The 27,274-nt window shown below is 42.6% G+C and overlaps 1 protein-coding gene across 1 annotated transcript in view; it reads left to right on the top strand.

The window, feature by feature from the left end:
- DNAJA2 (DnaJ heat shock protein family (Hsp40) member A2) overlaps positions 1–27,274 on the top strand; it is a 119,244-nt gene that overhangs the window by 49,043 nt on the left and 42,927 nt on the right. Inside the window, exons 4-6 of the mRNA XM_085638495.1 lie at positions 13,654–13,734; positions 19,378–19,511; positions 24,830–25,026. Coding sequence (XP_085494621.1) covers positions 13,654–13,734; positions 19,378–19,511; positions 24,830–25,026 — 412 coding nt within the window. The remainder of the gene's footprint in view (positions 1–13,653; positions 13,735–19,377; positions 19,512–24,829; positions 25,027–27,274) is intronic.

Raw genomic sequence — 27,274 nt, 5'->3', positions numbered from 1 at the left:
TCCACACCTTGCTTTCTTTATCTTAAGAAGTTGTACCAAACCCAGGGAAGACTGTCTTAACGATCGTGATGGTACATATCTAGCAAAAAGGATTGCACATCCTTCGCTCCACCACCAAACGGGGCTTTGTGCACCAGACGGTGTTTTAAAATCGATGCGTCGTCTCACTGGAAGCCAGTGAAGCTGTTTTATACTGGTGGATGTAGCAAATGTAGTTGGGTGCAATTTGAGTGAAAATAGGCAATCCTTCACTATCGCCTACTGCAGTAATGGCCCTACTAAAAGATCTCAAAATGGTCTTCTATTAGATAATCAGGTCTGCTTCATGAAGAATTGAGCCCTCTAAGATTATTTGATAACCCGAGGTTCCGCTACCTGACCAATTAAGCCAAGGTCCGGAAATTAAGACAGCTCAACAAAGCTCGGACCAGGTTAGGAATGTAAACAATCCAGGAGGTACACTTGTCATGCGGTGAGTGTCCTGAATAAAACTAATGGTGCTGCATCTTTTTGTAAAGGCTACATTCTAGCTGTAGCTGCAGCTGCAATTGTGAGGTGAATTTAAGAAGATCAAATCTGCCAGAAAAATCTTCAAAGCCACACTTAAGTGAAGGCAAATTTCAAGATGAGGGTAGCAGAAGGGTTTGCTACTTTTAATTATAACCTAATCGCACAAATAGCGGCATTCCTATTTGAGCTTAGCAACGTGGTACTGTGGAGAACTTAAAATGGTGTGTTCTTGCAGAAAGCGTAAAGCGTAAACTGACTTACCAGTGTGACACAAGCTAGCTACTATAATCTGCTAAACCAAAGAGGATGTCTGAAATTAAACATAGGTAAAATCCAGGATAACCATGTCATCTGCATATAGTAACTTTTGCATATGATGGCCAAATATTTTTTAATAAATTAATAAGTCTTAAAGCCATAAGTAGTGCCCAGTGTAAAATATTTCTTTGGTCTGTGTTCAGGAGTATAGGGTTTGGATAGCTTTCAATAAAACGTTTTTTTTTCACTTTACGTTTACTTCAGAGTAATCTCATGTCCTCTTGGTCAGAGGATGTGGAGTATTTAACAAAACAAGCAATTTTGAGCTGGCAGTGCCAGCATAGTGGTGGGTCATTATATTATTCCAGGTACTGTATTTAGGTCGAAAGCATGTCTGAAAGATGGGGCAGATTTAGTTTTTCACTCAAAGCTTGAATTCCTCTAAAAGAATCGTAAGCTTTGCCATCAATATCTAGTAGGGAACTAAGCCCATAGTTTTTAGTAACTTCTAATGCTCCTATTTTTATAAAGTAGATGCAGGACTGCAAGCTCCAAATAAGGGATATAACAAAGTCCACAAATAATTCCTGATATAAAAAGGAGAACCTGCAGACCAGTTGGTCCTGGGACACCATTTAATTAGCAACCTGCAACTGTCGTGTCTTATTTGTGTCTTTAGGCGGTGACACTGCCTCAACTCTTATTGATAACGGATGAGCCTTCCATTGTGAGAAGTGTGCAAAACTGATATGAATTTTCTAACATATCTGTCTCTCAATATTAACGTTCAGGGATAAAGCGACTCCATTTAGATTGATACATGTCAAGATTTGTCTCTAATCTTTGGACTTTGTAATTATCATAAATTTGATCCCACGGAGATTCCTTTTAAGTTCTCTTGATCTCCCAAATGCTTTCCATTCTTTCTTTTTGCCTATCAAGAACTTCATTTGTAAATGTGCCACGTATCGACTACTTCAGCTTTTCTCTCTGCAGGTATGCTGATGCCTCAATACTTGTGTAAACAGGTTTTGAGAATAAGTAAGGTGCTTACTGACCGGAATACCTTTTTGAATGATGTCAAAAAGTTTCTCAGATAATTGTTTTTACCACTTTGCCCTTCCAGCCGTGTGCTAAGTTGTTCGGCTACTGTTTCATACCTGAATTAGTCTTCAAAGACGCGCAACAAAGTGTCCATTTTTGAGTCCCTCTTAGTTCGGTTGCGTTGCTTGTGCCAGATTTCTTCGATTTCCTCTTGAGAACAGCCTGTTTTGGCCCTTACTGGCAAATATAAATGTTGACAGGAAGTGATTGCTCTCAGATCTTTCAAGGATGAGAAGTTCGAATTGCTGTTGAAGCGGGGGCAAAGAGAGAAATATTATCTGAGGCACTTTTCTCTGTTATGATGCATGTGTGTTTAATTAGACAGAATCTGACGGGAAATTCCTGCTCTGAGATTCATGTGATGTATTACTTTTTAATTTATTTATTTTGAGCTTTTTACCCGCATGGTCTGGTTTCTGTATTTCTGGTACTGATTTGTTAATTTCCCATGCGTTAGCCTGCCGTTCTGCCTAAACCTGTCTATGTGCAAGCTCCAATGCCAAACAGTTTAAAAAGACTTAAAGATCCTCATATTAAGAGACTTTTCTAAAGTGGTTAGAAACAAATAGAGAGCGTACTTTTACCAGAAAATATCTTGGGGAAAACTGAATATATTGTACAGCTTGCAGGATCAGCAAGAATAAGCGATAAACAATTCTGACTTGCTCTTCGCACCAAAGTAGAATGGTAGTTTGCAGAGAACTCAGCACATTTGTATCATTTTGAAAACTAACATGACATGCCACTTCTAACATTAAATAAAGCACAGTCATAAACTTACCCCTGCACCAGTGGCGGCTGGTCACTTTTGAAAATGGTGCGGCGTAAACTTTGTCAGAGTGCATCATGGCGAGCGAGCGAGCCTGAACATCTTAAGGGGGGGTTCGGGAAAATTTTGAAAAATGAGTGGGTAAATGGTGCATTTTCAAGGAAATTTGAGAAGCAAGAAGGTTAATAAAGCAATTGTGAAAGTGCAGTTATTACATTAATAAAGGGACGTCATATAACAACATGTAGATAGAAATGTTTCTGAAGCTAGACCCTGCCAGTGCCACGCATCTCTGAGTAATATACATGCTGTGTACCAGCAGGTCCTAGCGTCAAACATTTCAATTTTTATGTTTTTTAAGCTAGGCCCAGTGCTGGCACTCAGTGTGTATGCTTCTCAGAGGTGCATCACGCGTGGCAGGGTCTGTAGCTTCAGAGTATAAATGACTTGGATGCATCGCATATGACAGAAATTCACAATACTTTACTAGAAAGCGCTGTAAATGACTTGGATACAAATGTTATGACAAGGGTGCAGAATCAAAGCGCTGTAAGTATCTTAAATGCATAGCATACGACAGGGTTGCAGAATACTTTAAGGGCAAAGAAAGTTTTGTACGTGGTTTGAATGCACAGAATATAACTGGGATGCATAAAACATTACTGCGAATGACTAATGAACATTTAAATCATCAAATGCTGTAACATGCTTTCATTCTATAAATATTTTTATAATTCCTATCAAAAATACACGAGAGGAGAAATACATTGTCACTTAAAGGCCTGGATAAATGACTTACTAATTATCGAGCACGCATCAAGAATCGGCCTCTTGTAATACACAGTCCCTCATTTATTTACCACATCCTCGGTCATAAAAAAAAAAACTCCAGTTTACATTTCTGCTGCTCAACGGTGTGCCTATTATGACGGGACACACACAACCAAGTACTTCGACGGTTACACAATACACAGCCTACTTTATCCACATGACATGAGGTCTTTGAAACCTTACTTTGAAAATAAAGAATTTCCATGACCATCTATTTGTAGAAGATTAGGGAACAGAAAGAAAATCCAATAAAATATATTATAAATGCAAATACTACAAGATTCATCTGCATTTCTGAGTGGCAGAATATTTTCTTGTTTAAAAAGCTGCTTTACTTAGGTTGTGAGATCCGTGAAATAATTGCCAAAATACAACTGTGGAATAATTTGCCCCACAAAGAAAACAAAAATGCACAGCAGTGTAAGCTACGATAAGTATGCATCTTGCATGTATTTTACAGCTTGAGATAAGCACTCCTGGACATAGTTAACATGTCACAACAATGATTGCAGACTGAAAAACTTTTACGAGTGGAAACGTTCCCGCCATAAGAAAACATAGAGTATTTAACCAACCTTTCATTTGCATAAGGAATGAACAGAAAGTAGCCAAAAAGTGGAAGCGGGTTTCACTGGTTATCTACTTCTCCAATGACCCGTGCTATCTCATTGCAGTAACTCCGGGCTCTCATCTTCTAGCGACCCACACTCTCACACTCCAATGAGACATTCTCACACACTCAAGTGACCTAAAAGATACTAGATACCAGAGTGACGTGCACTGGAGGAGTGAAATCTCTTTTTTTAAGATGCGCAGAGCCAAATACTCTGAAAAGAAACCTGTTTTGTTGAAAACACTCACAATAATGACCACAGCGCCCGTCCTTAGACGATTGTGTTTCGCTCGCAGCTTGGAGCATTTTCAACAACAGGCTTAGAAATAGAATTGCGTGGAATTAACGAATGACGGTGCGGCGCACAAGGGAACAGAACTTTGATTGTTCAGGAAAAAAAGAGAAAAGAAAACCTGAGGCGCGGCCTTTTCAAAAAGCCCCTAGCAGACCACGTTGTTTGGAGTTCTGTACCTGGGTTGTCACTATGTGACGCCACACCCAACCTTAGAGTGTATCGCGTCATACTGACCCCTCAACCTGGCGGCTGGCTGGAATAATGTGATCTCAGTGGAACTGTGTCTGACCTTATAGTCACAGTTTTGAGTCCGGTGGGCCCACTCAGCCTTTCATCCTTATGAGGTTGATAAAACACATAGCTTTAAGTTAGGGAATACCAAACACCTGCTATGTTTTAATAGCGCTAAGAGCAGGCGCGGCCGGCATGACTGGAGAGGGTACGGGGGGGTTAATGTAATTGATAAAAACTTACCAGGCATCTTCTCCGGTCCCGCGTCGCATCACGTCTGCTCTGCAACGTGGTGGAAGTAACTTCTCCCCGCTCTTTTCTTTTGCCAATTAGGAGACTGGGGGGCCGGGCGGCTGAACCATGTTTACTTTGTCCTGGTATTTGATAGGGCATGGGGCGACTTTGCGCAAAACGCATCACCGCCCGAGCAGGAGCCCATCTTCAAACTCCTGCTCTACACAGGGCATGCGCAGCAAACCTAATGGTTTGTGAATGTGAGTGAGGGGCAATGCTCATCTCTCACATGCGCAGACCATCTTCTGAACTCCTGCTCGTCTCTGCCTGCGTGTGCTGTGCGTGACATGCGCACTTTCACCAATGAAGCGCACAGGCGGGCCCAGAAATGTAAACAGACGAATTGTAAGCTGTCAATTTGTCTGTTTATATTCCTGTTCACCTGTTGCCCGATTCTTTTGTGGGGCGCTACCCCAACGCCCCTAATGGACCAGCCGCCACTGCCCTGCACTTAGATTCTTCATAAAGCATTATGCCCATAATGCTTACTGTCATACTCGGGACTGCTCAAGATTGTACAATGCATACTACACCACATATAGTAACATCCCCCAGTGTAGACGTGCTCATTCCCATTTGCCAGTTATAACTAAGGGGCTGATTATCATGGTACGGTCGGATTCCTTTCTGACAGCCTCATTTTGATGGAGGCGGTCTGAAAGGAATCTGACTGGTCATAGCGGCTGGCTCAGAGAGCCCGTCCCGCCAGTCGGCATGCAGCAGGTAATCTCAAGGACGGGCCTTTCCACCCTTGAGATTACGCTCACTGTTTCTGACATGGTTTCCATTCCAGTCTGTCCGACATGGAAACCATGTCGGAAAGCGTCTTTGGGGGGCCCCCAGCAGGGGACCCCTTGGGTGCACAGCCTCCTTTTGGAGGCCGAGTTTCCCCAGTTGATCCCTGCACTTTGTAGCAGGCACCTTGAGGTCCCTGCCACGGGCGCAGGGGTAAACTGCTCCTCCATTTTACTATGGGAGCATGCATTTCATCCGGAATGCATACTGCCATAGTAAAAGGTAGGAATGCGACCCAACAGTGTTGTTGCATCCTAAAGAGGCGGTTGGTCCTCTGAGCAGGTGTCTGTCGGTCCCATGACAGATGCGGTGTCTGGTGCAAGTGATTCTTCCCAAATCGAAATGAGGGCTGATATGTGCGTGGGGGGGAAAAAAAGGGAAAATAAACCTGAACTACTAACAGTTAATGATTTAGACCAAAGTTAATCCTTTTTTAGTAATCTAGATTTCAGTTTATTGATTTAGAGTACCAACCAGAGCATAATTCTGAATTTTATTCCCTCCAACACAGCGCACACCTTTATTTCAGACTTCAGTTTAGTTCACAAATCCAAGTACTTCCTTATCTGGTACCTATCACTATGCCTCTATCACATTAAAGGTGTCCTGCCACAAAGCCAAATGAACAAAGTAATTTACAAAGAAGGATCTGAGAACAGACGGCCTGCAATGAAAATGTTTAGTGTTGCAGTTTAACCTTGTTCTGCTTGTAATTATTTGATTGATAAATGTTTTTTTAATACGAAATGCTACTTGTGCTTTATAGCTTACTCTCCTCATAAGTTGTCGTCGGGGTGGAGGTTAACATAAATGTTGAGTTGGAATGGATTTTGGAAATGACTTTTTTGGATGATGACACTTTACTGTTCTCGAATGACAAAGTGCCCACATTTCCAATAAACCTTACTTCTCTTTACGGATGTGCAGAGGTTGACACTGTTTGTTTTACATTAGACCCACTGAGGAGGAATAGAAGTATCAGTTTGTCAAGCAAACCTGCTAACCTCAAGAACAGAAATAACATTGTCCCTATAATTATGATCTACCCACTGACTGAGACAGCCCTAGAATTATTAGCCACAAAATAGAAAATTAACTTTTTATAATTAGGTATTCATTCTAGCAGCACATATCAGACACTTAAAGCAAATCACTCATCTCATAGAAAGATTTATCACATGATGGAGCAGAATCAATACCATAACAACTGGTACATGTCAAGATAAATGTTGTTGAGGTATTTGATAAAACACTTAAATCTGGAACGTGAAAAGACCAGGAATGTCATTGACCAAGCTGCAAATGCCCAATTCAAATGATTGCATAAATCTAACATTTGATCAGTTAGCATTTTTAATTTACATTTCATTATGATTGTTTTTTTTTTTTTGTTGTTGAAACCGTTTATTACAATCTCAAATATATACAGGTATGGGCCTACAACCTTCCGGCCGGCCGCTAAAAGTGACAGAGATAAATGACATATATACAATAAGGCACTTGGCATTACAGAGACGCTGAAGCAGGAGGTATCAACAACGTGGGCCACATGACTCTGAGCTCACAATACGGTTTCGTTTTATACAACACAACAACATAAAACCACACCCGCAAGGCAACCCGAGAGCGAAGATGACAACATATGCTCCTCATATGGGGGGACCCCAACCATACATTAAGATCGAAGGAGGGGAAGGGGAATAGGTCCGGGACTGGGAAAGCACTGTGCCCGGGATTAAGGGAGGGGGTCATCTAGGGGGACGGAGCTGGTGAAGCGGGAGGCAACAATGGCGGCTCGCAAATACCCCCGCGGTAGGCGTTCCAGGGGCCCCACACCTTCAGCCACGCCCCAGGCTTACCCCGCGCCACATACACCACCTTCTCTCGGAACATGCACCAATCCATGTGTTCTTTCCAGGCCGACACAGCCGGGGGCCTCTGGGAGCCCCACAGTTGAGCGATGTCACGTTTAGCAATCATATAACCCAGCGTCACCCATCGCGTCTGCGGAACCGAGTAGTCGGTCGGTTCCCACACATTCAGCAGGCATCTCCTCGCTTCAGGCACCAGCTCGACATGCGTAACCGCTCGCAGGACCTCATGCACACCACGCCAGAATCGCTCCACCCTCGGGCATTCATTATGATTGTTGTGGTCCACAGATCAAAACAAACGAGACAAGGTGGAGGGAAGTAGAAAAAAGAATTCCAAGATTTCAGTTGGCTGTTTAAACACTAGGGACATTGAAAGCTTGACACAAATTTATCAATCTAATGGAAAGAGATTCACAATGTAATTCAGTTTGCAGTAACTGTCTATTAAGCTAAACGGGGAAATCAGTCAGTTGGCATGTTTGGCATCAAACAGTCTATCAAAGGCCTACACAATGATATATAATAGAGTAAAACAAGACTTAAAATTGGCACAGAGATGAGTTGTGCACTATAGTGAATTCCAAGAGCAAGATGTCAGAATAAAACTTTCAACCCCTATGTAGGAATGTGCCTTTTCTGCATGGCCACCCCATATTTTTCACCTTTTGCTAGACCCTCTATTTTGCTGGTAATAGAACTATGTGCATTTTAGCCCTGCTAATTAGTAGTAACGTGCTAATGTTCCCGTTTAAACATGGTCAAATAGGCACATTCCTAAATGGTATATTTAGCTTACCTAGAAGTCCCTAGTTTATGGTACAAAATGTACCAAGGGCCTGTTGGTTAAATGTCACTAGTGGAATGTAGCACCTATCATGCCTTCCTCAACAGTGACAGTGTAAAACATGGCCTCAGGCCTACTATTAAAGCATTACTGTGGTATTTTAAACACTGCAATTTAACCTTCCAAAATAAACACTTTTGACAGGTCATAATTATGTTAAAACAAATAAATCACTCCTATGTAGGCCTTGTAGTCCACAAAGCAGAATGCATGGATCTAAAAAGTAGGACATGTAGAAATGTAATGTTAACATGTCTTTTCAATAACTAGCACCCAAAAGCTATTTTTCATTGCTGCCGGCCAAGCTGTCATATGTAGAAAGCCAGAGTACAGATTACAATCCTAGGACTACCATTGTGTGTGTGTACAACCACCCCCCCCCCCCCCCCCCCCCAGTGTAGTGTGGCCGAAGACTTACACAATTGTAAAAAAGGCTCACAGTGGGTTGGGTTGACTTAACTTTTACCCCCATTGGTTTGTGCATGCCCCAGAGTCCTTCCCACCCACTACCTTATCTCGGGCATAAATGTGGCATCTCCAGGCAGCTACTTCAGAACACTCCTCAACCTGAGGAGGATCAGAAGAGGACTGAGCTTGCTGTCTGACCTGAGAGGAGCCCTAAATGACTGAACCAGCTCTCTTGTACCCGGGAGAAATAAGTAGACTCCAAGGATCTTAAGGCTGACCCTGTTAAAGCTACCAGGGAAAAAACAACCTACAAGAGGACTTTTACTGCAACTGACCAGTGACCACTTGACCTGAACTGTTGCCCTCTGCCTGACACCCTGTGAGTCTCCAAGTGCCTCCTCTGAGGTCCTAGTGGAATTCAGGAGTGTACCGCTGAGGTGGAGTGAGACTTTAAGGGCTAAAGTCCGAAGGTAAAATCTTTGACCAAGACAAACCTAGTAGATGTACCTGACTCGTGCTTCATCATGGTCAGCGTCAAATTGCACGTAGGTTCAAGTTGCCCACATCCATTGACTGTAATTAGCACTTTGTGCTTTTTGGCACTATTTCTACTTAAAAAATTAATGTTTCCCCTTATTGGATTTTTGTCACTTTGTCATCTTGTTTATTATATTCGGTTTGGGATTTGTATTACTTTGCATATCTACGTTATTACTGTTTTGATACTGCATTAATACTTTGCACATTATAAAGCCTGTTTGCTCTGTTTAATTGCTACCAGGGGGTTGAGTTCAGTTTAATTTAATGACTTTGAGGGTTCACCCTGACTAGGGTTGTAATTATTCTTTGAGGTGGTGAGTCACCCCCGCCACATACAAAATACACTTTCCTGCACCCTCCATCTATTTATTATACATTGTCAGAAAGGTTTGCGAATGGAGATATTAATCATTCTTGATATGCAGTATAATTAAATGAAAGAGTAGCCTGCAGACACGCTGATTTGAATTTCGCCCCAGCGAACGATAATGGTAAATTGCGATGGTCAGTATGCTAACCTTTTCCCATTGCTTTCATTTCACAATCAAGTAATCTACCTAGAACACAAAATTGACATCTGTTCAATTGCCACAAGTTCGGCTTCGTGTTGCAAGGAGCTTAAAGGTGTGCTTTTGCTCAAACTTTATCAGTGATGAACAAAATAGCTACTGTAAAGAAAGTGCAGGTAATTTACTGCAGGTATTGCCCAACTGTAGCAACAGTTTGGCTCTTGGCATTTGGACACAGCTTCTTGTGCCTTAAGTGTTCCGCGGCATACCCAAACAGGTAAAGAACGTTTACCGCAAAACTTTGTCCCCGCAGGGAATCACTACGCGGCCGTTACAACGACCGCATTGTGATTCTGCATACCATTACTCCGCAAGTCGGAACAACGCCTTCCCTAGTGTCCACACAGACTGGAGTTAGAATAGTAAATTATACTATTCCAACATCCATCGCCCCCCTCCGCAAGTCGTTGTTCAGACTTGCGGAGTAATGGTATGCGGAATCACAACGCGGTCGTTGTAACGGCCGCGTAGTGATTCCCTGCGGGGTAAAAGAATGCGGGATGAGGAGATAGATTCACCCAAACAGGAAACAAACAAGCATTTACAATGCAACGGTCTCGGCATTGTTAAAGTTAGAGCTATTGGCATTGCTCATGACAATGCCGTTTCTTTAAATGTTTTAAAAACAAAAACATAAACAAAAATAATGTCATGAGCAATGCCAATAGCTCTAACTTTACCAATGCCGAGACCATTGCATTGTAAATGCTTGTTTTCTTAATCTGATAACGGAATTTAAACCTGTGGTTGTTTTCTAACCTTTTATGATCTTTAAGGGTAAAAGCATTCTGGAGCTCCTTAAAGGGAGTATGGGCACAACATAAAAACAATGAAATGTATGCTTAAAAATAATAACGTCGCAATATAATATCCATATAGCATATGGCTTTGCCGCTCTCCATTGGGCATGGTCCCTCCTTGACTGGCCCGTTATTGTGATTCAGCAGGTCAGAGGTTTCCCGCTCACGAATCTTTTGTGAGGAGGCTCGTGACAGAGACGTCGCCGCATTCTGTCGGCTAACATGTCGACTGCTTTCACGCGCCGCCTCTTTATAACACAGGAAGCAAGAAGGGAAAACACTTTTGTTCAAAATTCTCGCAGAGCAAACTGAACTGAAGGGATAATAATGATGTGACATCCTCAATTAATTATACCACTTCTGCGTCGTGAGCTGGCGGTGAAAAGAACTCCTTGGAGAGAGGATAAGAATATAACGTGGATGTGGTCACGGCCCATTCTCGGCTTAGTACCTGTGTAGAAGGTGCCCTTCCTCTGTTCTTTAAACTTGTTTCTTTGTAGTGTATTTTACTGTGTTGTATAGCTTACTCACTTTGACACTTAGTTTTTTATTTTTTGTTTTAATAATGATGTTCGACCAACATACCGACGTGAGGTGATATCTCATTTCCGAGCTGGGAAAAACAACGAACTCTGCAAAATGCTCTAATGTTCTAGTTTGTCTACCATGGCGACAAGCAGCCCATCAGCTCAACAGTCGGCCAAGAATGCCTGGGCCAGTGTGCAAACCAAATAGCAGACTCATTCTGGAAACGTAACGGAATCTTCTTCTGGTACGTATTAGTCCAAGGCGGCTACGAGAGCGCCTGCACGCCCAACATCTATCCCACACGGCAATAAAATCACCAAGAGGCTAGGAGAAAGCGAAACCAAAAATGTCACGCTAGCCCGAGCCTGCTATCTGCCCCGCCCATTCGAAATCTCCGGTAAAGCGAGACGGCAATAAACATCGGCTACACCGCGGTTCCCTCCCAGCCCGATAAATCTGCCGACCACCACCCCACCCATCAGGGGCGACCGACAAGACAGCCTGGAATTGAAGATTCCGCGTGCGGCTAGAGCAGCCACTTCCGAGTTGATCACTTCCGGAGCAGCTGGGCAGCGTTTCCGGGGTGGGCTATTTTCTTTTTCTAACCAATTATAGAGTGAAGTGACAGCGCCCTCCTAATTTTAGCCGCTTATCACGTTATTTGTACTGTTTGATTGGCCTTCCCTCCCGTCAATTTTTGAAGTACACTATAGTCGAAATCAATTGCAGATTCGATGATAGGATTTTTAAGAGTCACCGGCGGGAGTTAGGAGGTAAGTCCCGTCATAGAGCTGCGAGGCCCTGGAACCCATGGCGGTAATTCTGGCTGAGTACGCCAGTAAGTCTGACATTGTCTCTGTTTTGGCGCTTAATTGTTGAACTGTTGTGTAAGTGGATCTAGTTAGGTAAATAGAGGGTTGGATAGCGGGTCTCTTTTAGAGAGATTTGTGGTTCTCTTTAAGGGGTTCCAGAGTTGCTGCGTTGCATTGTGATGAAGTTGTCGGGGAGATTCTAGTGACAAAATGTTCGGGCGGCGCGTTACGCGACCGGTACCTGGATGTGACTTCCTCGGTTTCCCTGGCTTGGATGCGCTACTTTTCCTACTCCGGACGGGAGGAACTCCCAAGTAACATAAAGAAGCAGAGGGCACCGGAAGACACCACCGCCTTTCTCCGAGGCTGAGAAGAACTGCCTCGGAGAAACGCAGCGTCCTTTTCGGATTGGGGGGCGTGTTTTGCTGTTGTCTCCTCCCTGAGACTTCTCGCAAAAAACACGCCCCCCGATCCGAAAAAGACGGGGCTTCAACGGAGTGACTGGACCTCTTCTCCAGTGGCTGGCCAGCATTTAAGAGGCCAGCCAATGGAGAACAGGATAGAAGAGGGGCGGGTGCAAGCCCCTCTTCTCAATGACATTAAATCTCCGGACTTCCGGTCTGCCGACCGGATGGTCCCGAGACCTAAAAAGACAATGGAGTCCTCTCTCCTGTCCTAAGCCCCCAGTTATTCATTAAAGATGCTTTCCGTTCACAGCCGTTGTTAGTTGTACACTCGGGTGAGTCAAGCTAAATTTCCCATAATAAACATGAAATACAAAAAATACATAACTGGTTTGCGATCTCGGGGTTCGACCACATGGTTTGTCGTCGCAAGAACCCCCCTCATGTTTCAGCAAAACGACCTAAACATACCAGTGAACTGGCGCTCAATGATGTAATTGTGTGATTTATTTGAATGTACCTGGCATGGTAACATTTTACTGTATAATCTCTCTAAAACAAATATACGCTATACCAGATCCAGCCAGCAGATGGCAATAAAATGTCAAATAGCTGGAACTATAACAAAGCTCTTCCTGCAAACCTAATATTACTGGTAAATGCATATTGTATTACATTTTTATTGTTTGAAGGCCTTTTCAGAGTGATTGCTGTTAAGCGGGGCTGTTTATTTGTGTTGTCAAAGCACATTTGTTCTAGCCGAGTAATGAGGCAGATGCGGATTGTGAATAGAAATTTGGGCATTTCCGCAGTCAGTTTCTAAGAACCTCACTCCCCTTTATCAATTGGTACATTTAGATGTAGCAACATAGACAGGGCAGTGGCCACTAAACTTCTAGTCTGTGATTCATGCCCTGTTCCAACGTTCTGTGAAATTTCAGTGAAAGTTCCTATCCCCACATTATGGTCCATGCAAGCCTGTTGCAACAGTGCTATGCAGAACCATGCCTATAGATCCAGATGGGGTAAGTGGCAAAAGCGTACTCTCAAACTATTCACATCTGTGAGACATTTTACATTTGGGCATTTTAAAAATACATTTACTTGCGGCGTTAATAGTGAGAATCTTTTGTTTTTATTGAATGCATTGTTAATGATTGCTTTCTTTTTGCAGGGTATCTCTAGAAGATCTATATAATGGGAAAACAACCAAACTACAGCTTAGCAAGAATGTTTTGTGTGCCTCTTGTAATGGGTAAGTTCAGTCATTTCATATGTTTTTATTTTTATCTTTGAATAGTTCTGACTTATAAAAGCACGTTTACAAAGTGTTTACATGCATGTCACCAATCCCAGACTCTAAGCCGGAACTCCCAAGCAGAGGCTGAACTAATTGTTTCAAATCCCCCCCCCCCCCCCCCCCTTGCCACGTATGTATCTTGTGTAGCATCACCTGAAATCCACATATAAAATCACTCCCGATGACCTGTTCCCACAAAATTAACACTTGTTTGTGCACATGTGTTCAACATTCACAAGTCTGTCCTTCTGTCGGGACAGTAGGGCAACTTCCTAGACTAAGCACCTGGGGTAGAGTTAAAGAGTTAGGTGGATAGTTGGGTTTTCTAGCTCTTCTTCGGGCACATTGTTTTTGACGATTCTTAAGGTAAAAATAAATTATCTGAGGAAACTCCTTTGGGCACCAAGCTAATTTCCTTATGAGGATATCTTGGGAAACAATATAAGACATTTTATAATTAAGTGGCAGGAGCAGAAAATGGTAAAATACATTGAAAGCAAAGTCGTAATGCCAAAATTGATAAATTCAGAGGTAGTAATTTGTGTAACAGAGTGACTAACTGAAAAAGGAGGACAATGTATGTGGTTTTCAAGCGAATCTAGTTAGGTAAGTAAAAGCTTTCATTATGGTACTTAGGTTTTCACAGAATTGGTAGACCATATTAAAAAGACTTCATTTTGTAAGCTCAAAGGTCTCTTTTCGGAGGGGGGGGGGGGGGGGGGGTTGGGGTTAGTGGCATGAATTGGACACGGTGAACCCTTAATTGATGCATTACTTTCCTATGCTTTATAATGTCTGGTAAACTGATATTACATCTTTATTTTGGCATGTGTGAAGAACCAGTTTAGCTTATTTTGAATCTAGTTCCTCAAGTGCTACTTAACTGGCAGGCTATTGAATGCAGATGGTGGTCCGCATCGGTTGAATCATGGCTAGGATCATTTGTCCTTGCTTGCTCTACTGTAATAGCAAACAAGCAAACAACTGACTGGTTTGTAAAGTCCCAATGGAACCATTCTCCTTGCTGGTGTGTATGTGAAACCAAGTCCCCTATCTACTTCTGGCAACAGAAAAAAAACCTGTAACCCGTTACTGTCTCCCTGAGGTTTCTCCCATTTTCATATCTTTTGGATCTCTGTGTATATTTAAATGTTTTGGTTAAGCACAGGCACATCCGAGGGTAAAGAAATTAGCAACAAAGATTGCCAGCCATTCTTTGGGCCAGCCATGGGCCTACTGTGTTGTTCTGAAATCCAATTTATTCTTGCTCTCTTGCTTTGTGTATGCACAAAAGTGTTTGTCAGAGGCTTGTTACAAATTGCTAAATGCAGAAAGTATTTCTACTTTTACACCTGAAATTTGACTGGTGTTGCTTTCTTTCATGTGCCGTCTCTGAAACCACGCTGTTGTTTTAAGTGCAAAAACTCCAGTTAGACACTCCTGAATGTTAAGCGGCATGTACATGATTTGTGCCCAATGCCCTGGCAATGGATAGGTGGAGTGAAATGCTTGTCATGGCTCTCTAGATCAGCGGTCTTTACCTTTTTTCTTTGTGGACCTCCTGTAAATCGATACTGGAGGACATAGATGCTCACCTAAACAATTTCTATTATCAGAATCTCAAAACAATACACAAAGAGAGGCATGTGTAGATAATTTTACTTTAATGGAAAGGTTGTAACTTTTCAATTTTTTTTGTTTGTGTTTTTTTTTCTTCTAAACGACTGCTAAACAATTTGCTGAATACCAGCATGCCATTCTTTTTTTGCTCTAAATAGACACTAGCATATCATTTACTTTTTTGCTGGAAATGCATGCTTTCTTTTTGTGGGCACATGCCATTGCTTCCTTTGAATTCACCAATCATCCATACTAGGATCCTTTTGTATACCTCTGCTGCTCTCATGAAATGGAGCAAGATGAGGATGCCAATGTAATTATTAGCCTCCAATTTCAAATAACTTTACATCTACGGAGCATTCTTAATTTTTTAATTTAGCTTTTTCACATATATACTTTATTAATGTTATAATGTAATTACATTAGTTCAGTTTCGACCCAGTGAGTAGCCTTCGCAGACCACAGGTTAAGAACCACTGCTCTAGACTCCTGGTGTTCATGGAGCTTCCTCAGGCCCACACCCTGTCCAATCGCCATCTACAGTAGTCTTTCACCAGTGCACAAAAGATCCCCAGAGGGCAAGATTATTTCAACAGGTACAATGTTTCACTATGCCTAGGCGGAAGTGCCAGTATACACCCCACCCCCACACCCCATTGCTCAGTAAGTCACACAAGGGAACAGTTAGTACACATTGACCCCGAGGCTTTATTGGAGGTGGTGGAGGGGCTTGAAACTTAAACACACAAGATGATGGACGGAATGTTGCACAATGGCAAAACATTCACCCCCAGTCACAGATCTGGGTTAAACTTGACTGGGGGTGAGTGCTTGCAATGTTCAACACTCCGTCCATCATTTCCTTTGGTTTTTGCTTTGGTCGCCATAAGTTGGCAGGGTATGCTCAGACGTGAGTCTCTTGCTCACTTTGCCACTGGATTCAAGCAAGCCTGGCTGAAGACGGCTGAAATGCCAGAAACCGGTCCTAGGAAGCTTTTTTCCGGTCCAGGGAAGACATGGCTTGGCAGTTCGGGCTGGACTGTTCCCATGAGGCACAGGGTCAGACTGATTTGCATATGGCCATGTCTGGACTGGGGTGGCAGAGTGGGCTAAAGAACGGTGATGGATTAAACCCAGATCAGTTGACTGGGGGTGAGTGCTTGCAATGTTCAACACTCCGTCCATCATTTCCTTTAAGGCTTGAAACTTCACACCACCCCCAAAATATTAAACATTTTTGTTAGTGTGCCGGGATGCACCAATTTACTTTTTGAAACCTAAAACAACAGCCTTAGTCAGTGTCCTCAACATCTAGACTGCAACTCGGGGAAAGGCATGGGTAGCGCCTCTCCTCTCCCCCCCCCCTCCCTTCCCACCGTGTTTGTGCACGGTTCATAGTCTTCTGCCTACTTGTTGGACCATCCCAGTCTCTGTACTGATTCTTGATTCTGCACACTTAATGAGGTGCATCATTGTCTGAGCAAGTCTAGTCTACAGCCTCAGATTAGCCCTTGGATTACCAATACTCTTAGGGCTGACTATAGTTAAAAAAGCATAACTTTTCCCACTCTGTCACACTTACACCACAATCAAATTTAAGGGGTTTGGAACTCCTGTTTTGGTGCCAATTCTGCAACGTATTTCCCAAGACCACAAACCCAGCTCACCTAGCAAAGAGGACGGGACCTCATGCATAGTCCTAGGACTATTTAGGCCAGTATGACCGTCTAATTAGCTGTCTGTTCTGATATTCTTCCACACTATGAAAAGGTTCCTTTTTCCTGGCAGTAGGAATGACGCCCTCCATTTTATGAGGATCAAGAAGGCAGTTGAGGTGATGCTGCATTTCACTCCTTCATTTTGTGCAGTCTGGTGAGGGAGAACTACCAGGCACATAGTCTGCGGCTGCACGTGAGAGTGAAGGTGGTGTCGATCACTAGAAAAAAGAATGAGGGGGAAAAAAGCAAACTAAAAAACACAAATCGACCATTCCAGGTCAGGGATCACTCCATTCTGCTAATTCAGGTAAAGCCTAATCACAAGTAGGAGAGTCAAGGGAGGGGTGGTAGCCAGGCGGCTACCAAGGGCAGACTATACCGGACAGAGTGCCAGCACTGGTGTGTAGAGGAGGGTTAGCTGATCCGTGTACTTATCTGTTCAATGTAGATAGTCTTCCCCAGGTGGCTCCCCCTCAGTCTAGTCCTCTTAGCCCCAGGGTCATTCTCAGAGCCTCCCTCTGGATGCTGCCAGGCCTCTAACACCTAGGACCACAACACTGCGATCATGCAGCCCCGTTCCCTCCGTGCCCTCTCTGAGCAGGGCCTGTTCCTCAACTCTTGCTTACTGGGTAACATCCTTCATCCAGGTTACCACCACCAATCCCGTGGAGGGAGGATTTCCAAGTCATTGCTATTTGTCTTTTGGCCAACACTAGGGCCATGCCTAAAACTCTAGTGCCCAACTTTCATGTGTTTGGTCTCTGGAATAACCCCAGTAGGCAGGCATCCAAGGAGCAGGTAAAGGAGCGTCCTAGTGTGGTGTTCACGAAGTCCATCACCATGTCCCAGAATGTACATAGCTGAGGGCAAGACCATGTCGTATTGACGAAATGTGCGTCCAAGTGCCTATAATGTACTCCGGTCCATGTATGAAATCTAGTCACTGCTCTCTTGACACACAAACTATCAGATATTTTTAATCTAGGCAAGAGGAGCAGACCAAGAATGCTGATATGGAGGCACAGGATTTAACAATAGGGCAGTGTGTTTATGAAGATATGGTAAAGGAGACCAATGCGCATGGAGGAGCAGATGGTACATTTATCTTAGGTTTCTCCCATAAAAAGTGATTGGGTTCCTCAACAGGTGGTTAAAAAAAGACGAAAAAAAATAATAATTCTGAGCTTTTGTCTGTTACCTTTGAGGCCCTGCTAAACTACTCATGACTGCTTGGTCTGGCCTACCCCTACTGCGGGTTAGCCATTGGTTCAGGCGTTCTTATGCTGTGTGCAGCAGGTTTCTGTCACCCATGTTCGGTTCGGTGTAGGCCAGACGCTGTAGCACCCTCCTGCCCTCCTCAACCCACTAGCTGTTGGTTTTTCATTTAACTTATATATGCATAATAGGTACGTTGTACAATGTTGGGGTCATGCATACAAATGAAAATTCACATTCTTTCAAAAGTTCCTTATTTGTTCAGTCTGGACTATGTATACCAGAATACACTGAAGTAAGCTGAGTTTGTGCCAGTCATTTCTCCTGTCAAACACGCATTTCACTATGGCATGTTATTTTAATTTGATATATCGCACAAATCGCCCCAGGGTTATCTCGGCGCTGCAGGAGGACACAACAGCAGGGCCAAAATGGCACAGTTCAATAGGAACGTTTCTAATTTCTTACATTGGTGTATTCAGAGCATGTGCGAATGTATATAAATGTAAGCAATTCAAGTAAGTTGGTGCCAAGTAAGAGAAAGATCTGCCTCCACACCTTAAACGTTGATTGCAGGGAATAGTAAGTAGCTCTTTATCCTTAGATCACAGATTCCGGGAGATATTGTTTAAGCTTTTGGTTTAAGTATTTGTGTCCTTTCTCCATTAGAGCTCTGTGGGTTAGGCATCAGATCTTGAATATAATTCTGTTTCTGACCAGTAGTCAGTGTAATGCTCTTAAGAGTGGATTTGGCGCAGTTTTGGAAGGAAGATTACAAATACGCCTTGAAACGGTGTTCTGCATGACCTGTAGCTGCGAGAATAGTCTCATATTGGCAGAAGCCAAAAGAGCATTACCTTAATCAAGCCTGCTCACAACAAGAGCATGTTTTAAGGGATTGCCTGTGAGATGTAGAATATTCATGTGTATTCCTCGGTTTTTCTGGTGTGTTGCCTTAAAGCAATGTAAGCCTGTTAAGTGAAACTGTAAAATCATGCATACCACCTTGGTCAGTAACTTATTAATTTGCTATATTGTTTTTCAGTCAAGGTGGAAAGACCGGTGCTGTTCAAAAATGTACCGCTTGCCGGGGTCGAGGTGTCCGTATAATGATCAGGCAGCTAGCACCAGGGATGGTGCAGCAAATGCAGTCTGTGTGCTCGGATTGTAACGGCGAAGGTAAGTAGAAGTTGTGTTTACCGAACTTCATGTACAACTAATGCAATTTACTACCATAGACGAAGTAAATGGATTTTTTTTTTTTTTGTACAGAACATACATTCTTTCAAGATACACTTACACTAAAAGGTACACAGAAGTTATTGTACAGATGGCACCAATAGGGTACGTTTCGGTAATTGCACTGGACAGATACAGCACAGGCAGCAGATGTGCAAGCTTTACACACGAGCACACACCGGAACAAAGTACATCCTGGGAAGTAAGGAGAAGATTGTGTTAAAAGATAGCCGGAACTTCTTGAACATAGGAACATGGGTATATAGAGTAAATAATGCAAACATTGAAAAGGAGATTCTGGTGCAAATGCTCGAGTGGGTGTCTACTTATGTACATCCTTTAAGTTTGGCTCTCAATCAATTACGAAATTGAATCTGTTTTGGATGGTTCAGGTTGTGGCATGGCAAAAGATGGGGTGAGTGTAGCTTCTCTGGCAGTGGAAGTAAATTGCCTTCAGTCCTGTGGCTGAAGGGTGGAGACTCAGTCAGTGGTGTGATGAGGATGTAGACAGGACTACGTTAAGTAGTTCTATGAACAGTGTTAGCAACTGGGTGCTTCCAGTTCTTCCATAGAGCTGTTACTTGAAAAAGGCTGGGGTTAAAGGGTGGTACTGCAGTTTCTGTTTACGGTGAGGACTTTTCTATGCCAGGCCTGCTGTTTCCCTCCGTGATTGCTGCTATAGAAAGGTTGACAACTTAGTTAAGCAATCACACTTCATTGTGCTCATGTTGAGGCTACTCCTGCCTGGAGCCAACCACTGCTACTTGTTGTGAGAAGCATTACTCTCCACAAAGGCAGGGAACCTTAGAAGGACACTTGAGAAGAAACCAGAGAGTTCTGCAGCATGTGTCACTTATAGGCTGGCAAAAATGTTGAATATTTCCAAATTTTGCCCAAAAAAAGACTAAAATTGTAAACATGGCACTCCTTTCCCCCAGTTTACTAATTGCAAACACATTGGTGAACAGCAAATTAATAAAAGGTGAAGGTCAATTCAAGATTTCACTTGGCAGTTTATAGGTGTTCCCACATGCACTCTGTATTTCAGCCTTGTGTTATTGCTTTATTTCTGCACTCAAGTGTGTGTTAAAGCTGTGTCCTGAATCTCCCAAGTGACCGGCATGTAATGGATTTTGACCTTCATACACAAAACACACGTCTCTAACAACAATAGCTTCACAGGCGCACTTCAACGAGTGCGATTTCAACTGTATTCCTAGACCTGCTCTAACATGGCACATGTAACTTGAATGGTAGAGTACTTTACATAGTATGAAAGGTGGAATACTGTACTCACCTCGGAGTGGTATAAAGACACACGTAGACATTTCCTATAGTACTACAAACACACTTAGATCAGACATACGTTAAAGCAGTATCCCTGCACACACTTACATGGCAAACTTATTTAAAAGTTTATTCCTGCACACTCATTACAGCAATGGGTTGATGAGCTAAATCAACTATCACATAAGAAAATCAATCATTTGCTAAAGAGCACTCCTGTCTCACTGATTACAATCCTGGGTTGCTGTTTACAGGATTCCCTGGAGTCAATGGTCTAGCCCTTGCACACTTGCAACAAATGCATTGAAAGAATATCACCGAGCAATATTGTCTTAATTTTAAGTTTCTGTTCTGTAATTAAGTAGACCTCATCAATTAATTTTTACAAAGCAACAAAATAGTGGGCACCCTTTCAATTGAATATATGAAATACTATATCCTATCTAAAGGGCTATTGACTATTTCTTTATTACATTTATGTTCTATCGTTGGAGCTCCCTATTATTGTGAAACTGTCACATGTCTCCAGTAATAATTTCTTGAAACTGGCTCCTGCACCTCCAGCTTTTTCAATGTACTGAGCAGGGGGATGCTGCATGATGTTATGCCAGATGAGGACTCTGAAACAGTTAACGCATCAATCAAGTTATCATTTTCTGTTCACTAAATGAAAACCATGGATAGTTTACAGCAGTGCTCCAAAAAATTGGTGACCACGTGATGTATAAAGGTAAATATCAAATATGATGGCAATAAAAATTTTTTTTTAAAAGCCTTTACGACTGGAGTGGGTTAAGCTGTTAAGGCAAAATAATTGGAGGTACATTTTTATTTGAGGTGGGGTGGCAATTGCAACAGCAATTAAATACTTGATATAAGAAATAGAATTACAAGTTAACCTATTTTTGTTGGGGGAGGAGTACATTGAAACCATTAACACTGGAAAAAGTGCACACTAAAGGTAAACATGACATGTTTGAAAACAATGGAATAATCATGACGCCACAGGATACACGAAAAGTGACTTGGTGCATTACATCATTGTTATATAGACTAAAATACACTCAAATGAGTGGAATGAAGATGGAGCAAGATGCCTCTAAGCTCCATTGCACCGTTCGGTCATTCGACCTGCAGCCTTGTGCATCTGTATGTTGTCATCCATGCAGAAGAAATATTATGTAGAGTTGATGGTACTTTAGCCCATATATGCTTGTTTCAGTGCAAATTTGACTCTGTGCCAATTCTGAAGTATAGGAAATGGTCCACTCGAATCCTTCAGTTTCTTCCTCACCATACATCCCTTACCTAAATAAGTCAGTTTTTGCATGTTCAGTAACTTGTACTTGTTGTTATATACATTTTCAAAGCTGTTGTGATGTATGTGCAATCTGTGTTAGGCTGGTTCTCCTTCCTTTAGCTTTGGAGCTTTCATATACTCTAATGCCTGAATCTTTCCGCATCATCCCACTGGGAATCCCCAGTAAAATTTAAATGGTAGTAAACTGTATTAAAATGACCATAGGCTTCAGTACCAGTGTTTGTTTAGTAGCATATCCACCTGATTTGAAGCAAACCAAACTCTGGCCAAGGATTTGGAAATGCTAAGCTGTCCTACTCACGCTGGAGGCCACCTTTGTTCAGATTTCATAGCACAAGTGTAAGTAGAGTACACCGTAAATGAGGCTCTGACCGGGAGGAAGCGAGGGTCACAAGGGTATATATGACGGATATCAACGCTAAAGAAGTGGAGTTACCGTAAGTAACTTTCTTCTCCAGCGTTGGCTCTTTCATATATTCACATTATTTAATCAAAATCGAAATTTCAGCGTCTGGATACCCTCACGGGGGATTAGCTGCGCTTTACAAATTCAAATAACAAGTTTTACATGTCAGTCAGATGAAAGCGGGAAGTAGGCTCCTCTTCAATAAAACTGGTTGCAGAGGACTGCCTATTTCACTGATCAGTCAGCTGCTGTGTAAACATCTAGGCTCTAGTGCTTTGTGAAAGTGTACCTGTCATTCCAGATATTTGCACGGCAGGTGTCTAGTAAGTGCACACTGGCGTAGAGTACTGTAGTTATCACCATGCTTCTGGTGGAATGACCCCTAGCTCTTTCTTGGAGAAGTTTATCCTGAGGCAAAAGGTGATGCAGGCTGACCATTCCCTATTTGGGCTGGTCTTGTCTTCCTCCTGAGTGACCAGAGGACCCTAATAACTGGTCAGAAGCCCAGTATGTCTTTTGTCTTGTTAATGTAGTCTTTGCACCTTTCCATAACCAGCAAGTGCAGTGACCTTTCTGCTGAAGGTGAGGGAGTCTGAGGGAAGAGTGCGAAAAAACGGGTTCATTCAAATCGAAATCAATAGGGAGTTTAAGAATGAATTTGTCGTTAGTCTATAAAATGACTTTGTGTCTTGAAAAGCGAAGAAAGGGTTCTTTCACAGTAAATGCTGTATCTCTCCTAGCCAGTTTAAGCACCAGGAGAAGCATGGTCTTCCAAAAGGTGAAATTCAGATGTACGTTTCTTCAAAGATCAGTAGCATACGCTGGCTCAACACATTGAGCTTTCAGGTGACTGATGGGTGCCATATATGAGAAAATGCTGCAAAAAATGAATTTATTAAATTCCTTTATGATCAGTTGAGAGGGGGGTGGGGGGGGGAAGTGGACCAAGTGTCCTGTTCTTCTCACCCTTGATATTGATCCCATATTGATTCGCATGGAGTTATTTTAGACCACTCTTCGCTAGGTCCAACAAGTATTGTAGTATTTGGAGGGGCTGTATATACATTGGATGTTATGCTTTGCACCAAACATAAAAATGCTTCCGTTTGACACATGTTCGTGGTTGATGGTGCTCATGCCTGCGCCAGGGTGGTGTTGCTTGTATTCAGTAGAGAGATTCAGATAACTGCCCTCTAAGTGGTGTGGTACCATGTCTGTTTTCAAAACAGACAAAGTCCAAGTTGAAAGAACACCCTTTTAGTTTCTCAGCGTGATGGCCCTGTCACAAAATTTAAATGAATCCTGTAAATTGTCAAAAAGGGTATTACAACCACATGCAATCTTTTGGTCTCCTTCCCTTTGTACCGAATTGATCAGAGTTCATGAAATATCGTGAGACACTTCAGCACTATGATATGGGCCCTGCTTCTTGAGGCAGATTTGTTTTATCAATGCTACCTGAACCAGCTCCCTCGCTAGGCAAGTTTAGCTTTGTCATATAATCTGCGTGATTTCACACCTGGTACTGCTTACTCTTGGACATTAACTTCACTTCACCTTCAGGGACAAAAATAGTTCGTGAAAACTTTCACAATGGTAGCAGCCCATCCTTTAACCGGATACCCTTGTACATTTACTTGTATTAATGGCTGCAGAGTGCCTTCTTACCAAGCAGACCTTTCAATCCACCATTTTGTTGTCTGTGCCGCACTCTGACCTGGTCATCCACCAAGCTAGACTGCTTCGATTTCATCATCCCAATTAGTTTTTGTCAAAGTCTAAGCACGGAAGGAGAATCGACAAAGATCTCCACATACCAAGAGCACTGTGATAATATAAAGTGGTTCCAGTAGGTGCCACATCATGTGGTACTGTTTGCATCTTTGATTGTTACTTGTAACTTCCCATATGTTTTTTAAGCCAATACTTGTTTAACCTGTGTTAGGTTTCACTTTCGCATCACCTACTTTGGCGTAGATCGGATCTTTATTTTTGGTTTCATTGAATTTAAAAAAGGTTTGCAGCAAAGAATATTCATTTTGTCAGTTTTGTAAAAGTGGGCCATAATTTTAGGAGTTGTGGGCCCCTATGCTGGGGGTGACAAACTGTCAGCAGCATAAGTGGATGCGAGGCTGTGTTGATGAATTCAAAAAAGACAATCTAACATTACACAAAAATGGAAGAATGCCTGCGCCTATACTCTCAGGTACCTTGATTTATATTGTTATGCTGTTCTTTGTACAGGGGAAGTAATTAATGAAAAAGATCGTTGCAAAAAGTGTGAAGGGAAGAAGGTGATAAAAGAAGTCAAGATCCTAGAAGTTCATGTTGATAAAGGGATGAAACACGGACAGAGAATAACATTTGCTGGAGAAGCCGACCAGGCCCCAGGCGTTGAACCCGGAGACATAGTCCTTGTTCTACAAGAAAAGGAAAATGAGGTAAAGTTAAATTGTGTTTTCGTTCAAAAAGCCTACTGGTTGTCGCAGGGTGATGTGCTGTTTTTACCCTTGTTTTTTAAACCTGGGCCAGGTGGCAAGGGAGTATGTTGGATTGATTTTATTGAATTCTATTTATGTGGGTACCATGAACATCTGGAATGTATCTGGCGTACCTTAAGCAATGATGGGCATACTGTTTATCTTTGTTTTGATGACCAAGTGAGGGAACACTTTGTTAGACAGCCTTGGTCCTTTCACTGTCCCTCCTGTGCATCTTGTGCTCAAGTCCTTTTATCTTTGGGGTGAAGAATGTGTGTGTGACACTTCTAATATGCAGTGCATCCACAACTAAATCCTTTTTGTTATATTTTTGGATCATAGGATCTTTGTTGATAGTCATAAACTCGGTTATTCCCTGCTGGGAGCGGGGCCCTCCATAACACTTAATCCATACATTTATTTACACAAGAGTGTAAAGTCATGCATGTCCAGTGCGGGAGAGCATATCCTAGGCAGTTTTGGTTTCCTGAAATGTATGTTTTTTCACGTTAAAACCATTAATCAGAAAATTACATTGCAGCACTTAAAGTCTAAACTGTTAAGTATGTGTAAACTGGGGAAAAAATTGTAAAAAAAAAAAAAACAGGAAAAAGAACCCAAACCTTTGACTATACGGAGTCTCCCAATCCCATGTTGCCTCTCAGTTAATTTTTCCAGCTCTTGAGAGTTGGATTTTGGAATTCTGTTTTTACCCATTTTTCCATAGTTTTCTGTCAGAAAAGCATCTTTACAATCTTAATTTGACCATTTTCGTCTCCAGAAAGCTTTTTAAAGCTTCCTCTGCTTTTTTTCTTTTTTTTTTTTTTTGTCCAGTTCTACTCCTGTCGCATTTTGTGAAGTACACTTCGTGTGGCGGAAAGAACCTTCTTTTGGCCGCCTTGAGGTCTGCGTGGCATTCCCTTTAAGTTCAAAGTCTGCCACGGAGTATGACTTTTGTATAAAGTAATCTCTAAAAGGGCTCTTAAAGACTGGGAAGACATTGTGGTGAAAGGAAATGTTGAAGCAGACTGGACAGGAAAACGTTGGAGAGGGCCTTCAGGCTCCAGTTTCCTCCATTTTATTTAACTCCATGTAATGTTCGATGCTGCATCTTGGTATGAAGTGTGCCTTGCAACCCATCAGCTTCCCAAAATGGCCTTGCGACGGTGCATCCTACTCCTAGTAACTTCCCCACACTCTGCATCACCTAAAGGACAGACATCTAAGACTTGTATCTTCATCCCACCAGTCCTGTGGAAATATATGGGGTTGCAAGGTTTAAAGGGATGACTCGCTTTTGTTCCAAGCCTTTTTCCCTGAGTGACATAGAAAGATGTCAGTCTTCTGTAGACAGCAACATTTTGGGTTGCCCTTTAAAATGACTGAGAGAAAATGCTTCTGGATTTGGTATTTGAAGACAAATCTCACAGATCAGTCATGTGTAAAGTACATTTGATACAAACCTTGCAGTAGCTTTCTCTTAGCGCCCTGGACCTGTAGAGGTAGCCCGTTGGCTAAGAGCACAGAAAATAAGACTGTCACTGGTCCGCTCCTGGCTATTTCAGAGGAATTGATCAGTATGGAAACAGTTCAGACCCACGGCCGTCTAAGATTTTAAGGAACAACAATCCTGTACCTATAAATCCTAATTCTCTATCTGGTGTTTCTATTGAACGTAGGGTTTGACTGATAGGTCTTGTGTTCAGATTGGTCTCTGGGGCTAGAGTTGCTATTGGACTTGGGGTGATGTTTCTGGTTGGCTTCTAGGACTAGGGGCTTCAATTGGCTGCAAGGGCCTGGTCTATTCGTCCTAGGGCTTAGGGCCAGTGTTCTGATGGGGTAGGGCTTAGGTTCCCATTGGCTGAAGGTGTCACCTGATCGTTAGGGCTGTTTAAACTTAGGGCTCAGGGCGTCTCAGCCCAGGAAGCCTCAGCCCAGGATGGAGAGGACGTCGGGACTAGAGCCATAAATGCTGCTCTTTATTCCATTTACCAGCTCCCACCTTAACCCAACTACATCCACAAACATATTAGCACACACAGCACTCCCCACATTTACTACAAACACCACCCACTACAAAACCTCACAAACCATGTCTATACACCCTTCTACCCCAGCTGCCACACTATGGCACCTTCACTGTCCCACAAAACACCACGCTGTCCTAAACCACTTACAAATCCACACATCACCAACACAACACACAGCC

This window comes from Triturus cristatus, chromosome 12 (assembly GCF_964204655.1).
Source record: "Triturus cristatus chromosome 12, aTriCri1.1, whole genome shotgun sequence".
In the NCBI taxonomy this organism is placed as follows: Eukaryota; Metazoa; Chordata; class Amphibia; order Caudata; family Salamandridae; genus Triturus; species Triturus cristatus.
The sequence above is the reverse complement of the archived record's forward strand: the minus strand, read 5'-3'. Positions and strand labels throughout refer to the sequence as shown.